General features: G+C 35.8%; 1 protein-coding gene across 4 annotated transcripts in view; it reads left to right on the top strand.

Moving 5' to 3' along the window:
• The window catches only part of HDAC9 (histone deacetylase 9), a 911611-nt gene that overhangs the window by 68465 nt on the left and 816305 nt on the right, over window positions 1-26841 (top strand). For 3 of the 4 annotated variants that reach the window (XM_072783863.1, XM_072783864.1, XM_072783866.1), the window contains exon 2: window positions 2803-2921. In XM_072783863.1, coding sequence (XP_072639964.1) covers window positions 2897-2921 — 25 coding nt within the window. In that variant the 5' untranslated portion in view covers window positions 2803-2896. Of the gene's footprint in view, window positions 1-1582; window positions 1602-2802; window positions 2922-26841 lie in introns of those variants that run through there. The other variant, XM_072783865.1, reaches the window with a different exon arrangement.

Here is a 26841-nt window from a genome sequence, read left to right as displayed (position 1 = left end):
AGGATAGATTTTTAAAATGACCATAGTTCAATTACGCAGCTCTAGTTGTCATCATAATTTTGGTTTAATGTGGCTCATTGGGAATGGAGATGCAATAAACAGAAACTAGAGTGTATCAACATATAAATGAATATTAATTTTCTTTTTACAGTTTTCAGATAACAAGGCTTTCATAATATTAGAAGAATATGTCATGATTAGGCAGTTATTAAAAAGGCTGAATGGCAGAGAGGAGTTTACATTTTAAATTTTTTTTTAATTTTTTAAATTTATTTATGATAGTCATACAGAGAGAGAGAGAGGGGCAGAGACACAGGCAGAGGGAGAAGCAGGCTCCATGCACCGGGAGCCTGACCTGGGATTCGATCCCAGGTCTCCAGGATCGCGCCCTGGGCCAAAGGCAGGCACCAAACCGCTGCGCCACCCAGGGATCCCAGAGTTTACATTTTAAGTAGTTATTTACTGGTATTTTGGTAGCCAAATTCATATTTCCATATGAGATTCATTTTGCAAGTCAGGTCTAAAGCTTTGAAGGCAAAACCCACCAATGTGCAACTAGCCATGAATCAGCATGTCATGGACATTTGTTATGTATGTTTGTGGAAATAAATGGCAGGTGTGTGGAAATAGAGACTTTTTTAAATTTTAGACTTATGGATAGGTAGTAAAACTTTGGCTTTAGTATTATTATCACAATTAAACCATTGGAGATTACTGGTTAAATTTAGTTGTATTTGTACATATACAAGTATTAATTGAACAAAGTGACATTATAGATTAAAAAGAATTTTTTAAACACAGAGTAACTCAGCCCCTGATGAAAGACATCTCAGTATTACTTCACTTACATACTCTTACAATTTCCTGTGTCTTACTTTTTGTTATTCATAATTTAAAATCAAATTGTGCATTGAGAATCAAGAATGTATCAAGAGCATTTATGAAATATGTCAGACTGCAATGTAAAAAGTAAAAATGCCCAAATCCTCAGACTCCATATTAATTTTAAAGCCTATAAAATTCAAATCTCATTCAATTTGTTTTGATTTTGTTTTACTATCTTTTAATTATGTAGTGGATCATAGATATCTCATTTTTCTCACTCATAAAGGGAAGGGAGACAGAGCACCTGAGCTCAGTGGTTGAGAGTCTGCCTTTGGCTCCGGTCATGATCCCAGGGTCCTGGGATCAAGTCCCACATCAGGCTTCCCACAGAGAGACTGCTCCTTCCTCTGCCTATGTCTCTGCCTGACATATTTATTTATGAATGAATAAGTAAATAAGATCTTTTAAAAAAAAAAACAAGGGAGGTGTGAGTTACAAGCATCTATTAGCAAGGTTGATGTGAAAATGGCATTACATATGGTGATACATCTAAAAGTACTCTGTGACTCCAAAGAATTATGCATATGGTTTTATTACTTTAAAATATGACAATGACACCTTTTCATGTAGAAGTCAATGTCAGTATGCCTCTGCTGATACAGATATTCAGAAGTTTTCTGCTTTTCATTTTTCATCTTTTTTTGTAGACATTGCTTTCTCATCAACATGGAAATTAAGATTCTTAAAATAATGCTGATCAGTATAATTAAGTACAAGTAAGTATAAAATAAGCACATCAGTATAATTTTTGAAGATTTATAAAAGTATACATTTTATTGTTACTATATTTTAATATTTTTCTAGGACCAAAGGTAAGATGAGAAGTAGTAGCCTGCTGAACTGATGACTCTTGCTTAACTGTTTTAGGAAGTAGTCTATTTCTATGTAGAGACCTTCTGAAGTATGCTAGGTATTCTTGGTGATGTTACATAGTTCTTCAAAGGAAATATGTATTTATATCCTGCTTTATACATTTGGGCAAAAATAGTAATAACACTTTCAAGATACTGATGGGAAAATGAGTCCCAATAAATATGTTGGATTCTCAAGATAAAGAGAAGTACAATTCTCAGCGTTACAGCATTCTCTCTATAAAAATAGTGCAATTGGGATGTACTATTTTAGTAAGAAACTCATTAAGTGCAACTTTAAAAGCTTCTTCTTCCTCTTCTTTTTTTAAACTTTGACATTCCAGTAAACTGTGAGGAAAATGTCCTTCCATTTGCTTTTCCTTTGCTGAAGTGTCTAGAAGTGAGAGTACATTCAAATTAAAAGCAGAAAGTCCCTTAAATTCCTTTCAAGAAGTCCATCCCGTAAGTGCCACTCCTTGAAAGACTATGGCTGTTATCACTTTTGGCTGGAACAAGACTGCAAAAGATTGCAAGAAGAAATGGAAATTATAGTAGAGGATTTCTGTCACTCTGATAGTTTATGGCCTATTTGTTCCTTATTTTAGTCCATTAATTTTTTTTTTCACTAAGAACTCCTGTCTCTAACAAGGAGAACTTTGACAGTGATATTTGAGCATACTATGTAATGAGACACTTACATCCAAATTTCAAAAAATATTTTTAATTTCTATAATAATAACAGCAAACAAATTATAGTGAACAGAAAACAGGAAACTATAATTTTGTGAACGGCTTTCTTCCTCACAGATTGCTTCCACACCTATCATATTATTTGGTGTTCACGATATTTCTGTGCTTTAAGCATGACTGGTCAATTTGCTCTTTTTTGGGTGAGGACTTAAGACACCAGTGAGGTTGATATGACTGCTGCAGAGGCCCACAGTCCCCCTGTGGCTGAGCTCAGATGCAAAGCCAGTTCTGTCTCTTCCTGTGGCTTGACATAACCTGTATCATACACCTTTTCTTCTTCTTCTTCTTCTTCTTTTTTTTTTTTTTAACATTCTAGGTTTCACCTCTACCAGCTCCTCCGGGACCAACATTGACAGCTGAAGGAAGGTTGTGAATTTGTATCCCATCCTATTCATCCTTCTCCAGATTCCATGATGAGCTCTCCAGTGCAGCCTGGTCAGTCTGATTCCTTCTTAAACTATTTGCAGATTTTATATGAAAGATGTTGCTTTGTGTTGCTTGAAAGCAAGCAGTTGAAGTAATGAAAGGACTTTTTTGTCTGACAAAGATTGATATAATGAATTTTGAATTTTGTATTCTATAACTAATCTTCGATTACATAACCTGGTTTGCTTTCCAGGCACTAATTTCATTTGCATTGTTATCTGAGCACTAGACTTTAATCCTTCTGCTGCTAATGTAGCATTTGGATTAAATTTTGTGACATTATTAATATTTATTAAATATGACATAGGTATCTAATTCACAGGCATGGTCTTTCTGACCTAATATGTGTCTGTATGCTCTTAAATTGTGCTGTGGGGTTTGGAAATCAGCTTGTGGATTTACACCTTCTCTCTTTGACACACAGGAAGGATATTTCTCCTCCCTGGCCTTCTTTGCTGCCACTTCTGTTTCCTATATACCTATTTAATAATAATCTCAGCACCTGCTTCCTCTGAGTCTAGTGTAATATGTGGCTCATAGTGTTGTGATCAGCAGAGCCAACACCCATTCCTGCAGGAACAGGGTGTCACTTTTGGAACAAACATAATTCAAGTCTACGAATGATGGAGTAGGGTCCGATATCACGTTAATCATGGACAAATTTTAAAAGAATTTTCTGCATGGATCATTAAAGGATAATTTGTTTCTATGCATTCTTTAAAAAATCCTTTTGTCATATTGATATCCTTGAGTTATCCAACTCCTGAGGTTGGATCTAGTATAATATTATATTCAGGATTTACAAAAGGAAATTTTTGCCAAGATTTTCACCCTGTGAGTGCCACACCCAGATCAGCTGCCCAGATATTCCACTGTCTCATCAACCTTTCCTCACATCCTCAATAGTCTGCCTGCCAACTTGTATGTTGAATGTAGAGCTGGACATCATTGTAGGATAGAATTATGACTGTTGCTTCTAAGTGACGTAGTAAAGATATTTCAGAGGTTTTAGTTACAGTCATTATTTATAATGGGCATTGTCATCTGAATAAACAGATGAAGAGTTAGTTACCTAGGTTTCTTATCTCTGAGTCCCTGTAGTCCAGTGGTTCTCAAACTTTAGCATACATTACCATCACTGGGAGGGCTTGTTAAAAATTAACCACATCCCCAAAGTTTTTGATTCTGTAAGTCTGGCGTGTGGCTGAAGAATTACAAATTGCCCCAGATGATGTTACTTTTACCTGGAGACTACACTTTGGGAACCACTGGTCTAGACTGCTATATTTGCTCCTTCACCTGCTCCTCCCTGCCCCATCTCATCCCACAGACAGCCCTGTGTGTGAATAACATTGCTCATCACAGTTATAGTATACTATTATTATCCTTTCTGTTAGGATGAATTTAACATCATGTTTGCGTTTTATATTTGTATATATTGCATTTTAAATATATATTTATTTATTTTGAATTTAATGTTTCAGAATTGCATAATTTAAGAAAGGCATTTTATTTAGAACCATCATAGTCAAACATTTTCTTCTTTAATTGGAATGTATTGGTATCATTAAAAATCATACAAAAATCAATAGGAATTAAGAAAAACGAGAGACTCGTAACTATAGGAAACAAACAGTGTTGCTGGAGGGGATGTGAGTGAGGGGATGGAGTAACAGTGAGGGGCATTAAGGAGGGCACAAGTTGTGATGAACACTGGGTGTTTTATGCAACTGGTGAAGTAGTGAACACTACATCTGAAACTAATGTACTATATGTTGGCTAATTGAATTTAAAAGAATTCATACAAAGAAGAAAAAACCAGTAGGAATAAATTGGCTGAGTACAAAAGTGGCAGATAACTTCCTCCATTTCTGGAAATCATTGTCTAGAACTCATATAGAGGTTTGTCTTTAATTCTCTACACCAATAAAAATTGTCATGTCCATTTATTCTCCACTGATCTCTATCATCTCTTCCTTGTATTGTTTGTTTACTTCCCACCCTGACTTTACGGAAGAGTGACGGGGCAGGTTGAATGATGAGAAAATAGAATTTATGGCAGTGACAACAGCTGTATCCAAATGAAACATTTGAAACAGCAACTTTACCAGGATATGTAATTTTGAAATGGACATAAAATGCAGCTGCCATCATGGCTAATGAAGGATAAAACTATATAGGAACAATTTGGATCCAGATTATAATTAAACTCAATTTATGAAACTCACTTTTAAGTAGTGCAAGTGTAGCAATTTCAGAGTTTATGTGGTTTTTATTTAGCATCTTTCTAAAACCTGGACCCACTTGTTTTTAATGAAAAACACATAATCCCATTAATGACACTATATGTAAGTGGTTGGATTCCCAGTTTGGGCCATCAAAGCCTATTTAAAGTTAACTAGCTTACAATGAATACAGGAACCTTAGGTAAGGAAGAGAATCAGTACAATGTAATATGAAATATTTAAAAACGTTATATGCTTAAAGAAAACTGTACCAAATAGCAGGAAGATAAACAGGTGAAAAATTTCATACTTAATGTAAACTATGGGTACCTTAGAGAATTTCTCAGGTAGCTCCATATTACATCTAATTTCATTCTAAAAGTAGTATTTTTTTGGAAAGTTGCTGCAAGGGTGATACCACTACTAGTTTTCTCATCTTATGTGGGGAGCAGAGTGAGATTTTTGTTGCTGTTGAGATAATTGCTTAAGAGGTTAAGTATACCAGTATACTGGTAAAGTATAGAAATGTGTATATATAAGGAGGTAATGGCCAGAAGGAACACTTACTGAACTTTGTGTGGTAAAAGAAAGAAGGAAAACAGAGTGCATGTACCTAACTCCTCCTGAGGGAGAAGAAACAGGCATGATTAAAGGGGATCCGAAGTTAAATAGAAGTTTGTCTACCCAGCATAGATTATTGGTTGTGTAATAAGTGGATGTAAATCCTTGCTTCCAGGTGCATCTAGAGAAGGAGGGAATAGTATGATACTGTTGGTAATAGTATCAACTTTTTTTTAAAAGATTTTATTTATTTATTTATTTATTTATGAGAAACACACACACACACACACACACACACACACACACACACACAGGCAGACACACAGGCAGAGGGAGAAGCAGGCTCCATGCAGGGAGCCTGATGTGCAACTCGATCCCGGGTCTCCAGGATCGCGCCCTGGGCTGAAGGTGGCGCTAAACCGCTAAGTCACCAGGGCTGCCCAGTATCAACTCTTTATACTCAAGATGATAACAGCTTGTAGCATTTTTTTAAAAACTCAGAGCATCTATAGGTAAATGTATTATAATACATAAGATGAACAAATACATTGAACTCCAAAAAAAAGTAAAGTAAAATAATACCAAATACTTGGATTAATTCCATGTATATCTGATACTGGCTCACAACTAGTAATATTTGACAGTTGAAATCAGGATACCCTTTCCCCTAAGAATATTGACTTTATAAAATGAAAAGATCTTTTGAGGCTGCTGTTTTAATGAGTAAGTTCTTGCCAGCCATGATCTTTGTTCAGTTATGAGAAGGGAAAAAGTGGGTGATAAATGAGACAACTACTGAGTTAAGTTCATTTGACTTTAGAATCATTAAAATTTCCTTGTGTACTCTACTTTAAGTGCTCTGCTCTATTGAAAGCAGCATACAGAGGTCTTAATTCTGTTTGGGAAGTTTTTATGAATGAAATTTGAATTGAGGAAAGTCATGGCAAATGGGCCAGGTGGGTGGGAGTCTTTTGTATTTATTAAAATGCAAACTATGATCAGAGACCTGAAATGCACTTTGCATATGTAAAATAAAATGTTCTGGTCATAAACATGAAAACATTTTTCTGCTATTATTAGCCTGTATTTTATGGTGCCATATATGTTCTTTGGTGAGAAATAACCTAATCTTTTGACTTAGAAAAAGTGTTTTTCTTACATCTCCTTTTAAAAAAAAAAAAGCTATCTAAAAAGAGACTTAAATTGGCCTGAGGCAATCACCATCCATTTGTTTTGCTTTTGTTCTGCAAAGGGCTCTAAGGAGTTATTGTGCACCAGAAAAATAGACTCACTCCAGTTATTCCAGAAATTCTTTAATAGTCAGGGCTTTGGACAGAGTATTTATGTTTGTCTTGAAAATTGGTTCGGGGATAGTGTGAATTCTTGTTTTCCCCATAAAACTTCTCCATCCATGTTCAATTATAGTTGATATCAAGTACTAAATATTACTGTCTTGATCATGTATTCAGTCAAACAATAAGTGCTGATTTTTGAATATAGAATTCACTGGTTTTTATTTTAATCTCGGTGCCTCAGTAATGTTCTAAGTTAGAGCATTGAGTGTTGCTTTGGGGCAGCAAGGAGCCTGAATGGAGGGAAGACTGTCTGGATAAGATTGGCAGCTAACTGCTGCAGTTGGGATAGTCTTTCAAAGCTCATTAAGCATTTTGTGCCAGGCCGTGTGTTATTCAGGGGGCGCAGAGAGTACTAAATTATGGTTTCTACCTTGATGAACAGCACCCTTTAGTGGAGGCATAGAAGAGTAAGTAGTTTGGCCCATTCAGTGTATTAAGTCTTTTTATAAATATAGGAGCAGAAACTAATTTCTTCTGTATAGCAGTATGAATGCAATTTCTAGTAATTAATTTTTTTATCAGGATTGTTAAATCTCTGAAGGAAAGACTTCAGGGCTCGTCTAATCTGGAGTTTCCAAACATGTCAGATAATAAAATCACTGGGGGCTCTTGTTATAAATACAGATTCTCAGATTCCTCCCCTAAAGAGAATTATGCGGTCAACTTGGGTGGGGGGGGGCGGGTACTAGATACCAGATTGCATAGTGCTCTTCACCATGACTTGCAAAGTGAAGAAATGTTTTTTAATCTAACAAGCCCTAGAATTTCTCATGTTGAGACTCTAGAAAAACAGAAAATATATCATTAAATCCTATCTGAATATAGGTGTTTCTCCTTGAGCTAATATATAACTGAGTTATTTTGCTTTCTGCTAAATGAAAAGCTAGTGCTATTGAAAATTAGAAGAGATTATAAGATGTGGGGAAATTCTTGTGGTTTATATGAATTCTCCTCTGTCTAGGCCATCCTGTTTTTATGCAGAGGTGACCCAAGGATATTCTTATAGATAGAGTACATTTCCTCCTCCCCAACCCCAGACTCAAAACTGATTTCTACTTATTTTAACCCAGATCAGATTTTTAGTATGATCCCAAGAATATAGAAAACATAATTTGAGCCTGGGCATTTTTAAGAGTAAATAAATTAGGCTGCCTCAACCATAGAATGATTCCAGCATGACTTTTACTTTTGATGAATCTAATTATATAATGCATTTTTGACAAAAATGTAACCAAAGGAATTTTTGAAACATAGACTGCAGTGTGCAGTTTGCCTCTTGTTACTGGAAATGCTGTGGCCTTGTGGGCATGTAGGTGAGTTTGGATAGTAGAGTTGCTATAGCTCTTGCAAAGTCTTGTAACATTAGTATTCAAAGCCCATTGCATAAAGGAACTAATTTCTCTTTTCTTCACCATTATGAGAACACTTAGAACAATTACTCCACCCATATGGAGTGACAGAACCAGGCTTATAGAATCAGAAGTTAAAGGTTTGTGGGAAGATCTTCTCTTCTCTTTCTTTTCTCATTGGCAAATCTCAGGCAAAAGTTAATTGAGTTTTCCCTTCATGCCTCCGTTTTGCTAAGCAGCTGCATTCTCTTACAGAAATGTAGTAGATTTAACTAATGATCAAAAAGTTCTTTGAAATAGAGATTGTTACGGAAATGCTAAGTAGTATAAACAATTTGAGGGCAAGCATTAATAAAAGCTTCACTGCAAGCATTTTTACAGAGGACTAATAAAAGTTTCACGGTTCAATTAATACAGCACAACATTGGGTTTTCTAGAAGCATATGGGGCCCAGAAGGCCTGCCCCTGTTTTTAAAATTTACGAACTCTTTAATGATTCACCACTTTTACTCCAGTGCATTACCCACTGTGGTGCCATTTAATCCTTAAGTAGGAAACTTAAAACCAGGACAAAGCTACAAACAAATACAAAAATGTCCAAGTGGGTATTTTCTCTTCAGTTTGTTAATAATATGTTACCATAGAAAATTAATGGTAAATGAAATAGAGTCATAGGACAAATCAAGTAGGTTATGGCTTCCCCAGATGAATCTGACCAGTTGGCTTTTTAATGAAATACAGGTCAAATCTCATTGCAGTAAGCTCTGTGTAACTAAAATATTTTCAGGCTCCCAGCTAATTATTTATTTCAAGTTGTATTCAAGAAAAATAGTCTAAGATAATCAAATAAATCAGTCTCTTGAAGTTTTGCAACTGAATTTGACCAGAGTATAGTATTGGTGAGAAATAAGGAATGTTAAATGTATTAAATATTATTTTGGATTTTCTTTTACTACTTTAACTTCATAGTTAACTGACTCATTCTTTTGCTATTGCTAAGTCAAAACTTCTCAAGCTGATATTCAAGTTTGAAACATAAACCAGAGAGAGCATTTTATTCTCCCATTTCCTGAGGGACAGTGCTTTAAAAATGAGGTGCAAATCTTTTACCAAAATGTTCAGTTTAAATTCATTTTGCACATTTAATTCTCAACTTTTACTTTTTACAATTAATTTTGGTGGGTAACTCAGTTTATATAATTCTTACTGTATTCATTATTTTAACACTACCAAAAGACCCCCATAATGTAGTTCAGACAGAAAAGAAGGTTATTTCTTCCTCATGTAGAGACCAAAAAGACTTTCCTAAGTGGCAGGCTGGTCTTTTTCTGGTGGCTGTTCAGGCTCCGGGCAGTTTCTGACTTGTGACTTGTCTTTCTTCTGCTTTTGGATTCTAAGGTCAATCTACATCTCTACATCAAGCTGATGGAAGAAGTAGGTTTATATAGGACACTTCCATAGGCATACTCACATTTCTTTGGGTAGAATTTAGTCACATGACCACACCTGACTACAAAGGAGGCTGGGGAAAGTAGTCTAGCAGTGGACCAGAAAGAGGAGGAAACAGGTTTGGTGAATAGTTGGCCAATCTCTACCACAATTGTCTTGAATACACCTTGTTATACCTGGTAGTGCAAATATAGTATTGCTTTCAAGAGGTAGGTAGGAGTATTTCATAATGTACTCTTGACTAAACCAATTATTAAAGAATTAAGTAAGGTTCTTTTAAAGACATAGAAACACAGTGAATTTAGGGAGATGCAGCTTATCTACATTTTCTTTCTTTCTTTTTTTTTTTACTTATCTACATTTTCTAAGAGATGCTTAAGGAACCCTTTCTTTATGAATTGTGTGAAATAGTGAAGCAGTGTAGCTATTAGAAAACTCAAGTTCTTGTTGTTAGTGGAAACTTTCCAGAAAATTGGAATAATATGTATAATGTAGAATATTATCTGTCCTTAATTAGTGTATAAAAGTCATATCAGTGGCAGGTGAAGGCTGTGTGCCAAAAAAAAAATCATGTCACTTTATCTTAGATTATAGTTAAGCATATGCCGAGGAAAGTGTAATTTAATATTCACAATTCTTAAGTTTGCTCTTTATTGCATATTGGCATCACATTTTTAAACACTTTTGTAGTTTCAAATATTTTGATGAAAATCTAGGTCAAATAGTCAGTGGTTGATAAACACTTGTTTTATACGGATCTTTTCATGAACGTAATTATAAAACAATGCTAGATTTTAGTTTTTGAAGATCCAGGAGCAATTATTAATACCTTGACAAAGCACACGGAGGGCCTTTTGTTTATAAACAATATGTGGACTTTTACAGAATTTTCTTTTTCTATGCATAATTTAGGGTTTCCTGTTAATAATGGCCAAGTTGTGTGTGTGTGTGTGTGTGTGTGTGTGTGTGTGTACACCTATGTGTGAGATTGTTTTGCAATGCAATAATAAGTCTCAGGGAATACAGAGGTATGTAGGACCATATAAACTCCACTAAATACTCAAATTCTTTACTTTCTGTGGTTTTCTGTTTATTTAATTTTTATCTGTTATCTTTTAAGAATGTCAATACAGCAGTCTTCCCCATATAATTTATATAATTTATTGCTTCTAATTTGTTGTCGGGTTAGAAAACAAAGAACTGTGTTAAATAAAATCATTAGTGAGATAAGAATAAATTCAGTAAGTTCTGAAGAAATGCACAAAGTTCTCTTATGAACAAAATATGTTTTTGTTCTTTTTTCTTACATGTTTCAATTACATTTTAATTGTCTTCAATCCCTCTTATTTTCTTGGTTCTTTCTGTCTTTGTTATATAGATTTATAAAATTCTGAGTTTCTAATAGGTGAGCCATTATAATGCCTTTGATTTTGTCATGCTTATCCTTACAAATTATAATCAATACCTTTTATCCATGCATGTCTCATGTGTGGATTTTTAAGTTGCTTCAGAGTTACTTTAATACCCAAAAAGAAAGACTCATGACTTAATTTATTGGTGAGTATTTCCTTAAGGTCTTATATTGATTTACAGAGAGTAGAAGTCTGAGGCAATCTGTGAAGTTTTTTTAAGTCTTTTTTCATGATAACTTTCCGGCATGTGATTATATAAAGCTCTTTCCTCTTGTGATAGATGGTTGCTCCTTAGTTAATACCTTTTCTCCAAGACTCTTACCTTCCAAGAAGGCTTTCTCTTTATATTGATATTATAGTTCCACTGGCACCTGGCCTGGCTGGGGAATTTCCTTTGAAGTTGGAATTTGCCCTAATAATTTTGCCCTCTTTGGAATTCTGTGAGTCCTAAGAGAGGGCAGATAATCACAGGGGCACCTATGCAGGCACTTATCTTTTAACTTTCATTTAAGAGGAAGTGGTTCTTTAGAAAGAAATGCTGAAATGACATAGGAACAAATTATTAAGAAAACCCAGTTAGTGGGTTCGGATTCTCTGGGAATATAAGCATGTTTAACAAAAGCTGGTGAAACCTGGGTCTTTTGTTACGGGAAAGGCTGTTTGATTACCTTACCTCTATTTTTCTGATTTTGAGATTCTGAGTGCTTTCTGCAGATCTAAGACTGCTGTACAAATAGACAAAACCAGAACTTTATCTTGAACCTCGCTTTTTAGAATGTCTATGTGGTAGGATGAAATATAGGAAGTCATTATAGTTACTTGTTTGGTATGTCACTGGAATCTCAAAAGTCTACCCAGTGTGTTCATGGACATGGACATTTGGGGACTGTTACTATCATTCAGGGAGTACTGTCTGTTAATAAATTATTAACCCAGTGATTGTGAAATCATTCTTTCTGAAAACTTGTCTGCTCTCATTTTATATTGTATTAAAAGAAATATAATTAGGGAATATTTTGAAAACTACTTTAAGAGAATAAAAGCACAAAGCTATGAATTTTTTGGGGGTGGTTTTTAATGTTATTTTTGAATGTATCTGTATCTTTGTGCCATTAATATGGTGCTTCATTTTTAATGGAGAACTTAATATATCTTATTTTGGCTTTATGTTTAAAGTGAAACAACAAATTAGAAAACAGATTTTAAAGGTAATAGTATTTTAGTGAAAGGATCCAGAAATTAGTAGAAAAAGTCAGGAAGCCAATTATAGAAAGAGGAAAAATAATACATACCATAACTTGCGTTGGATAATGTGTGCTATCAAATCTCTAAATTTCAATAAAATATGTCAAAGTAGAGTTCATTTTCCCTTCTGTTGGGAGAACTGATAATCCGCCTACCCATCTGCCTTCTTACCTTTCTTAGTTTTCTTTCTTTCTTTATCTTTTATCCTGCCTAACTCCAAAAAGATTTGGGTTTTATATAATTAGGTTTTTTATATAATTAGTTTTAAAAAATAAAATACATGAGAATGAAAGGAAAGAAAGGAAGGGAGATTGGATAAAGCAAATGCCCTTGGTACATACATATACTCAAGTTCTGTAAAGTTGCTAGGAAGGAACAGATTTCGCTCTGAACTTCTTGGTAGGAGGTCTGTTTTCTACTATGAGATTATTCCTCCTTTAGGTTAAGTGATGAAGTCTCTGCACTGTTTGAGAAATGTCAGAGACTCTCCATACAACCTCTCCCTGAGGTATACAAGGACCCTATATCCTTTCCTGTTTGTCTTTCTTTTCCTCATGAATAAACCATGAGTCTGTTTTGGTCACCACATGGAATTGTGTGCCTTCCCTGCTTTCCTGCCTGCAGACCTTTGAATGCAACTTTCTCACTGTTGGGAGTGCCTTCCCCTTCATACTGCTACCCCTTCACTTTGTTATTTATGATTATTTATTGTTCAAGGCATGACTCTATTTCATTCTTCTGTGAAGCTCTCCGGGGTGATTCTGGGCTCCTGTGACATCTGTTACCTCATTGAATATGGAGCTTATCTCCTAGAGGTGGGGGTTTACTAACTCATAGCTTAGTAATAAACTAAGCTTTTTGAAAACAAAAGACCTCTTTCTAAGATCTTTTAAAATATAAAATAAAAAAATTGGTTATTTTACTCATGGTTGCTTGATTAGTTAGCTGATATGTTGTCTAGCACATAAAAGGAGCCAAATAAGTAAAGAATAAAGGATATTTTGCTGATGCACTATCTTTGGAGGGAGGGGAAGGAGTCGAAAATACCTGAGCAAAATGAAGCTGCTTGATCTTGGTAGTAAATCATGTCCCTTCCCTTTATTTCTTCTTGTTTGTTGACCTTTTTTTCATTTTACTTCTTCATGATGGTTTTGAGCTGTTCTTTTGACTGTTTAGGTGCTACCCACTGAAATGCTTTTGTCTTTCTAGGGTGGCTTCCCTATTAGTTGAACAATGAACATGGCAATAGGGTGGTTATTGTTTGTGAGACCTGTAGCTACCTGCAGAGCTGCCTTAGCTAGCAGTGATCGAGGCTGACCTCTCAGCCTTTTGCCTTTTAGTAACTTGGACCTCTCCTTGTTCCAGTACTTAGAAACTACCTCCCACCCGATTAAAAATACACATTGTAGTTAAGAATAGAGGAGAGAGTAAAAGGATTTGGAATTGTGGTTAAGCGGCAAATTGTTTTAAGTTAGAATTCATTGGTCCTACATCATTTAAACTTTTAAAAATTAATGCATTTTTTGCAGACTGTATGATTAGCAGTAATGTTTTTTATGCACTAATTTCCGAGGACCTTCAGTGAAATATGTATAAAGGAAAACAGCTGCTTTAAAATTTATGACATTTCAATCTATATATGTTTTCAGTTCTTCTCATGTAAAAGGAACTCATAAGCACTTTATTTTTTTCTTTTTTTTTCTTTTTTTTCATAAGCACTTTAATATGATAATTGAAGTCTTTATAAAGATTAAATTAGGATCCTAAATTTTCTGTGTGTCTCCATTGAAGATATGTTTTGGCTTTACTGTTTGACATTGTGGCAGCATGATATTGGATAGATGAAGTGATCTCTTACTTTGGCATATATCTAGTCATGTGGGGTTCCCTTCATGTCTGCCCAGGAAGTTCATATTTCTAAAGATTATGGAAAGAACAGATGTGGAACAGGTAAGCACTGCATATCTTTCACTCACAGCTCCCTGTGGAACCTCTTTGGGTAGGCTCTTGTTTGTCACACACAAAAGAAGTATGTCTTTACCCTGAGTGATGCAATGGTCCAGCCTCCTGTGGGGTAACATCCACTGACAATAACGCCATAACCCATTAGTTGATCACAAACTCCCTGAATCTACAGGGATTTGGCTCAGTCTAAATGAGTGACTAAATCTTAAACTACAAGGTGAACCTGAGGTCCTCGGGGAATTGGGACATGTTAAGGTTGGATTGTTTATTTTGCTTGTTATAACTGTAGGATCATTATGGAAATGTTTACATCCTGCTGTGGTTATATGTTTTCAGCCAATATGTAGGGTGAAGAGTTTTGGTCTTTTTGCTTCTGCTTTCTGTATATTCTTTTTCATTCTCCACCTCTACCCCCACATCACAAGAAAAAGAGTTCACACTTATCAGTTCTTTTTTTTTTTTTTTTTTTTTAATATTTATTTATGATAGTCACAGAGAGAGAGAGAGGCAGAGACACAGGCAGAGGGAGAAGCAGGCTCCATGCACCGGGAGCCCGATGTGGGATTCGATCCCGGGTCTCCAGGATCGCGCCCTGGGCCAAAGGCAGGCGCTATACCGCTGCGCCACCCAGGGATCCCTTCACACTTATCAGTTCTAAGTGAACCCGTATCTTTTGCTTTGAATATTTGGTTACCTTATCTGTTACTGACAAATACAAATGCATATTTGAAGTTATTAGTAAAAACTCAAGGACTTACACATAAGCTCTGAAAACAAGTGTTACCTGTTATCTATCTGCTATTCACTAAATCTCCCTTTGTCCCAGTTTCTTTATTTGGAAAATATGTCATGAATTTGTTATATCAGTACATAAAAATATAATTGTAAAAGAATACTAAAGTAGCTACTGTTCATTTAGAATTATTATATAAAAATTTGTGCTTTTTTCTCAACTGTGATCTGTAACTCTGCTTTTGTGAATTTCACTGTGAACACTGATGTCTGCAGGTCTTTGCACACTGGTGAGAGACCATCGTTTCCATGTTCTGTCACAATTTCTAGTTGTGTCTCTCAAGTTTGTTCACTTTTGAGCAAATGGAATTATGTCATCCCTCTTTTTTATTATATGCCAGCTTCCTACCCTATCCCACCTCCAATAGTAAATGACTTTGCTGCCTTGCCTCACCTTTTGGCCTGTTTTTACACCATTTGCCATACCAGCATTCTTGTGTGTCCCCATCTGAATCTGTTCTTTGCCTCTTCTAGCTTCTGGTGCCTCAGTTTGTGGCAGCATTATTCCAATCTCTCCCTTTATGGTCACATTGCCTTCTCCTCTATGTGTTTCTAGTCTCCCTCTGCCTCCCTCTTTATAAGGATACATGTAGTTGCATTCGGGGCCCACGTGGGTAAGCCAAGATCATCTGTCCATCTCAAGATCTTTAATCACATCTGCAAAATTTCCCCCTTTTTTGACCTATGAGATAACATTCACACGTTCCAGGGATGAGGATATGAGTATCTTTTGAGCAGTCATTATTTAACTTACCCCACACCTGACCGAAATAATTTCTCAGCTGCTGCCAGTTCGTAATTTCTGTTCACACATTTGCTTATTCACTCACCCAGTCTCACCAGACTTTTATTTTATGCTCAGTATATGCCAAACACTGTGCTAGGTATTAAGAATAACACATTGACCAGATTTAGTAAGTTCATTATTTTGTTGATCAGATGTACCATACAGAGTAAACACAGAGATGCAGGTAAAAGAGACAGTTTGATCCAGGCTATGAGATTAATTCTTTGTATCTTTCCTTTTACATAATTGTAGAACATAAGTCACCATCACGCCCCAGTGCTCATAAATTATTTCAGTAACTATAGAGGTTATGTGCAGCCTGTGGACCAGAAAGTGTTTTGCAGGAGGGAAAACACATATCAGCTTAAATTCAGTTCCAGAGAATGTGTTGAGTACAAAATAAAGCATAGACCTTGCCCTCCAAGGAATTTATAATCTTATACAATTCTTATCAACGCTTGCTGCATCAACAGTGGAGCTTTAGAAAAGTATCTCTGCCTGCTCCCCCACTGCACCTCATGCTTGATTTTGGGTGAAGCCTAAAGGTCTTTTTTTTTAAGACTCATCAGGAAATTCTTACATGCTGCTAGCATTGAAGGTCTTGTAGAAGTGACCTGTAACTAGGAAAACAAAGGCTTAGGTACTGTTAAAAATGTAAGATGGAAGGCTGTAAGTTCTATTAAACTATAGAGTAACAAAATAATTTGGATACTCAGAGGAGGGTGAGATCATATGTGGCTCAAGGAAAATTTGGAGAACGAAGTATTTAGAATGTCCTTGAAAGATGGGTAAGATTTCAGAAGATTAGGTGGGTAAGATTAGGAGAGGTGGGTGGTCATGGATGGAGGCAAGGGCCAGGGGTCCACATTCAGGCACCAAATTTCCTTTTGCTCAGACTTTCTGGTCTGAAATCCAGAAGTAACTGAAAAATCGAAATTTAAACCTGATCGTTTAAGGTATTTCAAACGTAGTAGGGTAGAACAAATTTTATTTAACATCTGATAGACTGGTATATACTTTTTAAAAGTTTAGAAACACGATAGCTGGACCTCTGTCTATAATTTTAATCTAAGTCCTGTAAATATTAGGAGCAGACTCTCCACAGTGAGAAAAATAGAAACAGAGGGTAAGGGGGATCCCTAGGTGGCTCAGTGGTTTAGTGCCTGCCTTTGGCCCAGAGCGTGATCCTGGAGTCCCAGGATTGAGTCCCGCGTCAGGCTCCCGGCTTGGAGCCTGCTTCTCCCTCCTCCTGTGTGTCTGCCTCTCTCTCTCTCTGTCTATCATGAATAAATAAATAAAATCTTAAAAAAAAAGAAACGGGAAAATTTTATTTTAATGTTTCAAAAGAAGAATAGCTAGATACAGTGATTGACTACAAGACAGAAAAGCACAGTAGGAAGCAACAAAAATAATTTTGAAGTTCAAGAATGATAATAGAATGTAAGTGATATTGATAGAAAAGATAGTTAACTTTTGCTGAATTTTTTTCTGCAAGCTAGGGGCTTCATGACTATATTTTCTTTATTTCATAGAACTCCTTTCATAACTCTTGAGGTACAGGTACTGTTCTCATCCGTATTTTACAGATAGGGATGTTGAGACTTTTGAGAGGTTAGTTAAGTATCTTGCTCTATCAAGGTTTCACAGTAAATTGAGTAGAATAAATCAAGGACTCAGATCAAGGTATCCTAATTCTAGAGTGTGTATTCTTTTTTCTTTTTAAGATTTTATTTATTTATTTGAGTGGGAGAGCATGAGTGATGGGAGGAGGGGCAAGAGGAGAGGGAGAAGCAGACTTCTTCCTGAGCAGGGAGCCCGACTCGGGGCCTGAAGATCATGACCCCATCTCAAGGCAGATGCTTAACCTACTGAGTCACCCAGGTGCCCCTAGAGTGTGTATTCTTAACCACGGTCTGCTAGTTGTCAAGAGGGTGACTTGAGATGTAGAGTTGATGAAGAGAAATTGGTCCCAAAGGAATTTAGGAATCATCTAAAGAAAGATCACAGTTGAAAACATTGGTAGCTTTAAACTAGCAAGCATGACCTTATCAAAAGATTATAAAAGGAGGAACAGAGGAAAGGGCCAAGGACTAAGTCACATTGAAACTTATAGGCACAGTATCTTATCCTTCTTTAAGGCTGCTGGTCACTTAACATATGATTCATTAAAAACAAAAACAAAAAAACTTTTTTGAATATTTAAGTAAACAAATGAACCCATCTGTCCATCCAGAAGTTTTCAACCTGTGTTTAAGGTTCTACTTAATAACTTCAGTTACTCAAAGGAGACAGATAAAATACTTTCTTAACTTCTCTTTCCTGTATTTGTGAACCTGTTTAGTTTCAGATTCTTGGGGTCTTTGTCGGATTCCATTTTTCCACCTTATTGCATGTTTTCCCCTGTGGAAGAGGGCTGCTCTGTAGGGAGGCTATGCCAGTGTAAGAGAATTTGTAGACTAGTTCAGTATTTTTGTCATTTTAAACCATTAGTAAACCAAGTTATTGAAAGGATAAATAACATATGCTAGTGATGTGTCTTGGCTGTTGGATGTCTTCTCCTCCTGCTTTTCTCAGAGTGCCTGGAATTTCATTTCATTCCACACTGTTATAGAGCATGCATATGACAGCACTATAAAACAACCCAGGAAAAAAATAAAATTACTGCTGTTTAAATCTATAAATTATATTCCTTTTTGATTGCCTGCCTGCCAGTATAGCCAGATCAAGCTTCCTATGGTTTTCTGGTTCTTTTAACCCCCATTGTTCCACAGTCTGGATCTAGTATAATTCATTAGAAGGGTTTTGGGTATTGACTTCAAAGGATTTCAGAAAAGCTGTATTATTGTGTCAAATATTTTCATATTATAATACTGTATTTCTTGTGCTGGTTTTCTTGGAATCACATTTTTCTCCTTGATTTATAACTTCGACTGTTAAAAGTTTAGCACCATACCTAAACTCTTAAAAAAATACCACAGAGCCCTAATCTGTAACCTGTCTGTCCTGTTTTTTTCTAGTGCTATAATTGAGTGCTGTGTATAATTTGGTCTTATATAACTCATCCACCTAACTTTATTAGGAAAGTTAATGCAGTAGGACTCTCTAAAAGTGTTTGATTAGAATCAAGGGAAATCTAACTTGCATTAATGGTCAAGATTGTGTTTCAGAATAAGCAGTGTTATGGCTGGAAGTAAAATAACTTATTTACAGACAACAATCAACAAGGCAAAAAAGTCCATCATTCTGCTGGAAAGATATTGGGTAAGCCATTGATTCTTGGTTTGGGCTCTGCCTTAAAAGTCATCTATAGAGCTTTAAAAAAAATTCAGAAGCAAAACTTGAACTGGGACCCCCAGCCTCAACAGTTTTGATTTAATTGGATTCTTGTTAGCCCTGGGTGTGGGTATTCACTTAAACCTAAGTGATTATAATATACAGCCAATGATGAGAGCCACTATTGAAAGAAACATCAGAGAAGTACAAAAGAGCAGGAGAAAGTAAATAAATATAAAAATCATAAATAAATATAAAAATCATACCCTTTAGGAAATGACGTACACTTTCTAAAAAAGGAAATATATCTTATTAGTTATGAAGACTAAACTCTTGGTTTTTCTATTTTGAAAAGATGCAAATTAATTTCACTTAGATATTGTTACAAGAATATGTGAGAATATGTATTTATGTGCTTTAAAAAGCCCTTCTGGGGGACCCCTGGGTGGCGCAGCGGTTTAGTGCCTGCCTTTGGCCCAGGGCGCGATCCTGGAGACCCGGGATCGAATCCCACGTCGGGCTCCCATGTCGGGCTCCCGGTGCATGGAGCCTGCTTCTCCCTCTGCCTATGTCTCTGCCTCTCTCTCTCTCTCTCTCTCTCTCTAACTATCATAAATAAATAAAAATTAAAAAAAAAAAAAAGCCCTTCTGTGTTTCTAAACTCACTTTTTTTTTCCTTAAGATTTTTGAATCTCAACTGTGGGTCTAGCTACTCCCCTCATCATTTCAATTTATGAACTGAAAAATACATTAATTTATAAATGAATAATTCAAAATTGGAATAAATGTGGCAGTTTCAGTCAGTGAAAAAGTCATTGATAATCTTGAATATTTTTTCTCCACAAGGAAGGCATGATTACTGTTACAAAGTGATGCTTGATTACTTTGTGCCAAGTATCTTGATCATTCTGAGTCTGAATTGCTTCCTCTGTGAGACTAAGATTCCACATATTGCCAAATAGCAATGACCATGTATTGAGTGTTCATTATTTTAAATTCTAAGTGTGCCAAAGCTTTATATATGGCATCTCATTTAATTATAGTGAAAACCCCATGAAATGGGCTATTTTTGAGAATCCCTGTTTTAAAGATGAGAAACTCTTAGAGACAAAGATAAGATAGATGTCCAAAGTTGTGCACCTACTTAGGGATAAGGCCAGGATATGAATTCAAGCCATCGACACTATAGCCAATGATACAAACTAACAATAACTCAATATGAAGACAAATTTTTCTGTTTAACCAATTGGTTAAGATCACACTTAAAGCTGTATCACCTTTACAGGAAAGCTTTCCAAAGAGACAATCCTGATATTTCCCAAGAGAACAGCAGATTTTTCTGTTGAAGCTAACAAGGAACAAATACACTGCGGTGTTAGCATTCTTGACTGGCACTGACCTAGCAGGAGGTTGGATGCTCTTTGGCACTGGCTGGTTTTTTGAGGAAAGAGCCGTATTCTCACAACTTCTTCAGGCCCACAAAACTCCCCCCCCCCACTTCACTTCCAGATTGTAGGAGGGAAAACTGTGTGGGAGGAAGCATGGAAGAGAGCTCATGTGGAATAGCATGAATGGGCTTGATGAGTGTGGGTAGTAGAAAGCTCAGCAAACTTGTAATGAAAAGACCTCAGTATAATTCCTGCTTCTGACACTCATGCACTAAAAGTCACTCAACTGTCCTCAGTCTTAGCTTTCTCATCTTTAAGATAGAAATGATGACAGTAGTAACCTAGTTCTTTAACTCAAGGGGGTGAAGATCAAATGAGACATAATATATTGTAGAAATTCTAAATAAAGGATAAGATGTTTTTAAAATTGTTAACGTTAATAAAGCAGATTTTTCTTTTCTAGCTGGAAGCCTTTATTTAACATGCAGAATAAAAAACAAACAAATGAAACTCAAATAAACTTTTGTTCTACAATACCACTTGATTTCAAATGTCCTCACCAGAACAAACACTTGGACTTTTACTTCATCCAAGTGTTCAAAACCCCTAGGCATTTAAGCAGTCTCTTAGTGCACCAATTACTGTCTAATGGCCAAATCCCATGGTCTTTTTTCAGTCTTCAATAGAATTATAATAGCAGTAGCAATTCATTCATTCAACAAGTGTATATTGTGTGCCTACTATGTATCTGGAATGGTTTTAAGTCACTGAAAGTAAAAGTCAGTGAAAATAAAAACAGGAAAAAAAATACTGTCTGCTAAGAACTAACTAAGGATCAATGTTACATATAGCCTCATTTAGTCTTCACCACAAATCCTGCAGAATATGTTTTACTAGAATTATTTATAAATGAGTTTACTAGGTTCAGAGAGCTTAAAAAATGTGTCCCAACACCTCCTAGCAAGGAGATGGTAGAACTGAGTTGAAACCCTGTTTCCTCTCCTTCCGAATGGTCTTTCTTTTAATCACTCAATTATGAATTCATTTAGTCATACTGCATCTAGTCTGAATCCTTTTAACCTTTTTTTTTATGAACATCACAGATATCTCCATTACCTCCTGTGCTTAAAACAGTGGTGCCATTTTTGAAACTCCTACTGTGTTCCCCTCCACATTAAGTTGGCTTGGATTTCGATTGACTCTGCTTTCCATTTTTGTTCCCAGCCTTTAGCATTCATTACTTCTGGCTGCAACTATTATCATAGGCTTCCAGCTAGTCTCTATTTTTTGACTCTCCTCCATTCAGCCTAATTGTACACTGCTGCCTAGTAAAGCAGTCCTGCTAAAGCACAAATCCAATTATTTCCTTTATCAAAAATCTCCATGGCTCGCCATGGTCTATAAAAAATGGCAGTACTCATGAAACATTTCTAGAGTCCATGGTATAAGGACAAACCACATTTCTGGTGTTCTCCCTCAGTGTGCTCCTTCCCAGACATGGTAACAGTGTTTTTCAGGCTTGTCTGATAAGAATCACTGGGGACTTATTAATACACAAGTTCTCAGGCCCCTCTTCAACCTGCCTAGCACAATCTTCAGGGATCTACAAGGCCTTGTGGGGCCTGGTAAAACCTTCTGGTCTTCTGATAGTCTTAGAGCATAGGTGCGTGGTTGGGACCACCCAAGGACTCTTGGTACCACTGAGTGTTTAGGAAATCAGTCAGTACTGCCTGACATTCTGATACTTGGTCACACATGAGTTCTCCTGGTCATCCTCTTACACACATTCCTGAGGTGCAAACCAAGTGCCAAAAAAACCCAAAGACACATTAATTAAAGTGAATTCTTGAGAGAGGTGATTTTTTTCATATTTGTGTGAGCCTGAGATATTTTTATGTGAGCGTATAAGGATACATAAAGGAGATGAACTTGTAAATAAATATAGTTAAAATGTGTATTACCTCATTTCCAAATTATATATATAATTTATGTATATAATTTTATTATATTTAATTTCTAAATTATATGTACTCATATATAATTTATATATGTAAAATTCTAACATATGTATGATGTTAGGGAATGTGAGAGAGGTACTAAGAGAGAGAACACACCCAGGAGAGAGAGACATATACATTATAATTGTATATAATCACATATACATAAATGATTATGGGCATTTATATAAATGTATATGAATGTGTGTGTATAGACACGTGCACACACAGCTTGTCTTTTCAAAAAAATATATAAACTAGCTTATGAAAGGATCCCTAATATTGCAAGATAAAAGACATTAACAATAAGATTATGAAATAAGAGAAAAATGATGACTAGAATGTAAGATGGAGTAGAGATATTGTCTTTAAAACCTCTGCATTAGGGATCCCTGGGTGGTGCAGCGGTTTAGCGCCTGCCTTTGGCCCAGGGCGTGATTCTGGAGACCCGGGATCAAATCCCATAGTCGGGCTCCCAGTGCATGGAGCCTGCTTCTCCCTCTGCCTATGTCTCTGCCTCTCTCTCTCTCTCTGTGTGACTATCATAAATAAATAAAAATTAAAAAAAAAAAAACAAACCTCTGCATTATCATCAAAATAGCTATTATATAGTACTTTGAAATAAAGATCATTGCTTTTCTTTTTTTCTTTATCCTCCCTCATTTGTACTACAAATAAGCAACATTACCTAGTTTTTAACATTTTCTGTATTATCAAACTTCATATGTACAGATTTCTTTATTCCCAGTCATTTCTATTTTCCCCAAATACCTTTTAAACATAGTATTTTTATGAGCCCCCAGATTTCAAAAATTGCAAGTAAAATACCATCGTGCATTTCTTCTATTTTGGAACAAAAAAATCTAGCCGTTTTGGCTATGGAACACATTAGGATTGCAAGTAAATTATGGGTAGATGTTTAATTGGAAGGGGAGGAAATCATTTCAAAACCTCTAAATAAAATAAGATATATAATTATAAATTTTGAATATGACCAATTAATCAGAATCTTCATTCTTTCTTGCATCCATTCATTCACAGCATATTTATTAAGTACCTACTATGCAAAGCGCCAGAAAAGATGTATACCCTTAAAATTTTGCTACAGCCTTGATATTCAGTGAGTCACAGTGACTTTGTCAGAGCCGAAGACAGATAAATAAGATCTGTGTCTACATCTGAGGTTGGTTTGCTTCACCATTGAAACACTTCTTTATATTGGTTTAAACTTTCAGCTATGTTCGTATCTTTATTCTCTTGTTACTCAGGTTATGAAATATTTTTTTGAGAATTATAGTCACACTATACCTGCCATGAAACCAGTGGCTCTACCATTTTACTGCGTAGAATGTTCTCTTTTACAGGTGGGACAAGCTAGTTTAGGCTATGTGCTCTTAATTAGTTCCCTGACCTGCTTTTATTGTATCAGCACTCAGGCCTTAGTCATCTTTTATTCAGAGGGTTTGTACATGCTGTGTGTGTTTGTACCTGGCTCTTGGAGAGCTACTCTCTTTCTTGGTAGGGAGAGCCATACTATTCACATCCTAGAAGAGGCAGTGAGGACGGCTGTGTTGCCCTTGGTTACAGCTCTTCTATTCTAGTAGAAAGAGGCTGAGCTTTGGATCTAGGTAGATTTATGTTTAAATCCAGTCTCCCTCACTTGCTCACTTTTTGATTTTGGACAGATTGTCATTTCTGAACCACAGTTTTCTAATTTGTGAAACATGGAGAATATTATTTATCTCATGGATTTCATTTACTGTCAAAAATTTACTTTCTTTTCAACATCAATAAATATTTGTTGAATGTAATTAAGTGATAATGTTGTAGAATTACATATATCAAACTAATTGTGATTATTTGTTTTACATGTTGGGTTCCTGTTATGTCACTCCGAAGTTCATATGTTGAAGCTCTAGCCCCCAATGTATTGGTATTTAGATGGAGGTCTTTGGGAGACAATAGGTTTAGATTAGGTCATGAGAGTAGGACCCTCCTGAAGGGATTAGTGCCTTTATAGGAAGAAGAAAAAAGATCTCCTTCCATGAGCATGTAACCAAGAAAGGCCATGTGAGCATGCAGTAAGAAAGTGGTCATCTACAAATGAAAAAGAGGACTCTCACCAGATACTGAATCTCCCCGCACCTTGATCTTGGACTTCCTAGCTTCTAGAACTGTGAGAAAAAAAATATATTGTTGAAACCACCCAGTCTATGATATTTTGTTACAGCAACCTGAACAGACTAGAACAGTTCCCTTTCTGAATTTCTTACCGACTCCTTAGAGTAAGAGCTATATTTATGACTTTGTTTAGGATCCCTAGTATTTCGTGTACTACCTAGAACACAGGACTCAATAAATAAGTGTTGAACATGACTGAAGCAGTGGAATCCATCTTCATGTTCTTGTCATCGTCGTCGTCGTCATCATCATCATCATCATCATCATCATCATCATCATCTATAACCTCACTTAAGGCTCTCCTGACTGTCTTACACAAAAACCCATGATGGTTTAGACAGACAGGCTAAAATAATCAATTTGATACAATTTGGTCAGATGGTTCATAGGGAAAACAGTGGGGTATGATTTCCACCATGATGTTGGGTACAAAAACAGAGTGGATTTAGATTGTAGCTCTGCCATTTATTAGCTGTGTTAGGGAAGCAAGGTTGTTTAACTCAACCAACTAGTTTATTCCCAAATAATCTTGGCAGACTTGTTTTGAGGATTATCACGTAATGAAAGAAACATGAAGGTTTTCCGAATAGTTTTAGCACTGTACTATTATTTAAATATGTTTACACTGTTTCTCAATTCCTGAAAGAATAACTTTAGACTTACCCCAAGAACTCTCTTTTGAATATCATTCTTTGTTTCAAACGTATTTCCTTGTGGCAGGAAGCGATAAAAACACATGGCACAGACAGCTAGTGACTGAAGAGGAAGTTAATGGTGTTTGTTTTTCCTCTAGAATTAGTAGTTCAAAAATTAAAAATAAAAATGTGTCTTGCCAAGTTTGGAAAATACACAGAATGCTTTGATTACAGGATTACAATGGATTTAATTTTTGACATTAATATTTCTTTCATACTTATGAATTGAAGTGCCTTTTAAAGTTAAAACTTTGAGGCTTTCCATTTTATTTTATAAACTGTAATGAATAAAATATCCAGATACTATTAAATAGATGTGGAATTTATTTCTTCCTTACCCTGTAGACTTAGAAACCAAGAGAAAGTTTATAGAATGAAGCATTTTGAAATCATTGACAAGCACAAATGATGCTGTTAGCATGCCATATCTAGATTGTAGTGCCTTTGAGGAGACAATGTTTTAGATGGTTTTTAAGCTATAATGGGAAGAAGTAAACAAGACCTTTCCCTAGCTATGTACTGAAAAAACCCAGTTGTGATTGGGAAGTATTGTTTGACTCATAGCCAGCTCATTTTTCACCAGAGATCCCTGCACACCCACAAGTTTGGGGCATTACTAACGATGGTGAAAATGAGGTGGGATGAAGTGGGGGTCTTGCAACAGAAGGCATCTAATTAAGAAAATCTACAAAAGTGACAAAGATGCTATTCTAGAAAGTTAGAATCATTTTATTTCAGGGAACAAATTCTGTAGTTTTGAAGGGAGAAGGCAACTACTATGAAATATCTTTCATTTAATTAAAATCAAGATTTATGTGGTTTGCTGCTGCTGTGTGAGTGCCATTTTGACTTTTGTTTAGTTACTGTCTGGTAGTTTACAAGGATTCAAATGTACTTTATTAGGGGTTAAGGGATTTCCTTTGGTAGATGTCTAACTTTTTTCTGCAAAATCCCTTGTGTTCATCTCTGTCATCAGGTGTGGCAATAGTCATATATCCTGGGAAAATCACTTTTAAAGACTTTCAAGTGGAAAGGATCATGGGTACTTATTGTGAGGAAACAGGGAAGGCAGGAATTATGTCATTTCATTCAGGAATTAGTTTTAGAAAGTTCATTGAGGAACTAGTATTTAGGAGTGGTGGATATTTTTAGCTTCTAAGTAAAATCAGGATTTTTCCTTAATAAACTGGGAAAAAGTCCTCTAGTTCTGTGTTTTCTGCATGTCAGGAACTCTTGTTGGGCCATGGAATTGATT

This window comes from Canis lupus, chromosome 18, assembly GCF_048164855.1.
Source record: "Canis lupus baileyi chromosome 18, mCanLup2.hap1, whole genome shotgun sequence".
NCBI classification, from domain to species: domain Eukaryota; kingdom Metazoa; phylum Chordata; class Mammalia; order Carnivora; family Canidae; genus Canis; species Canis lupus.
Note: the sequence above shows the minus strand (reverse complement) of the source record. Positions and strands in the feature narration are given on the sequence as shown.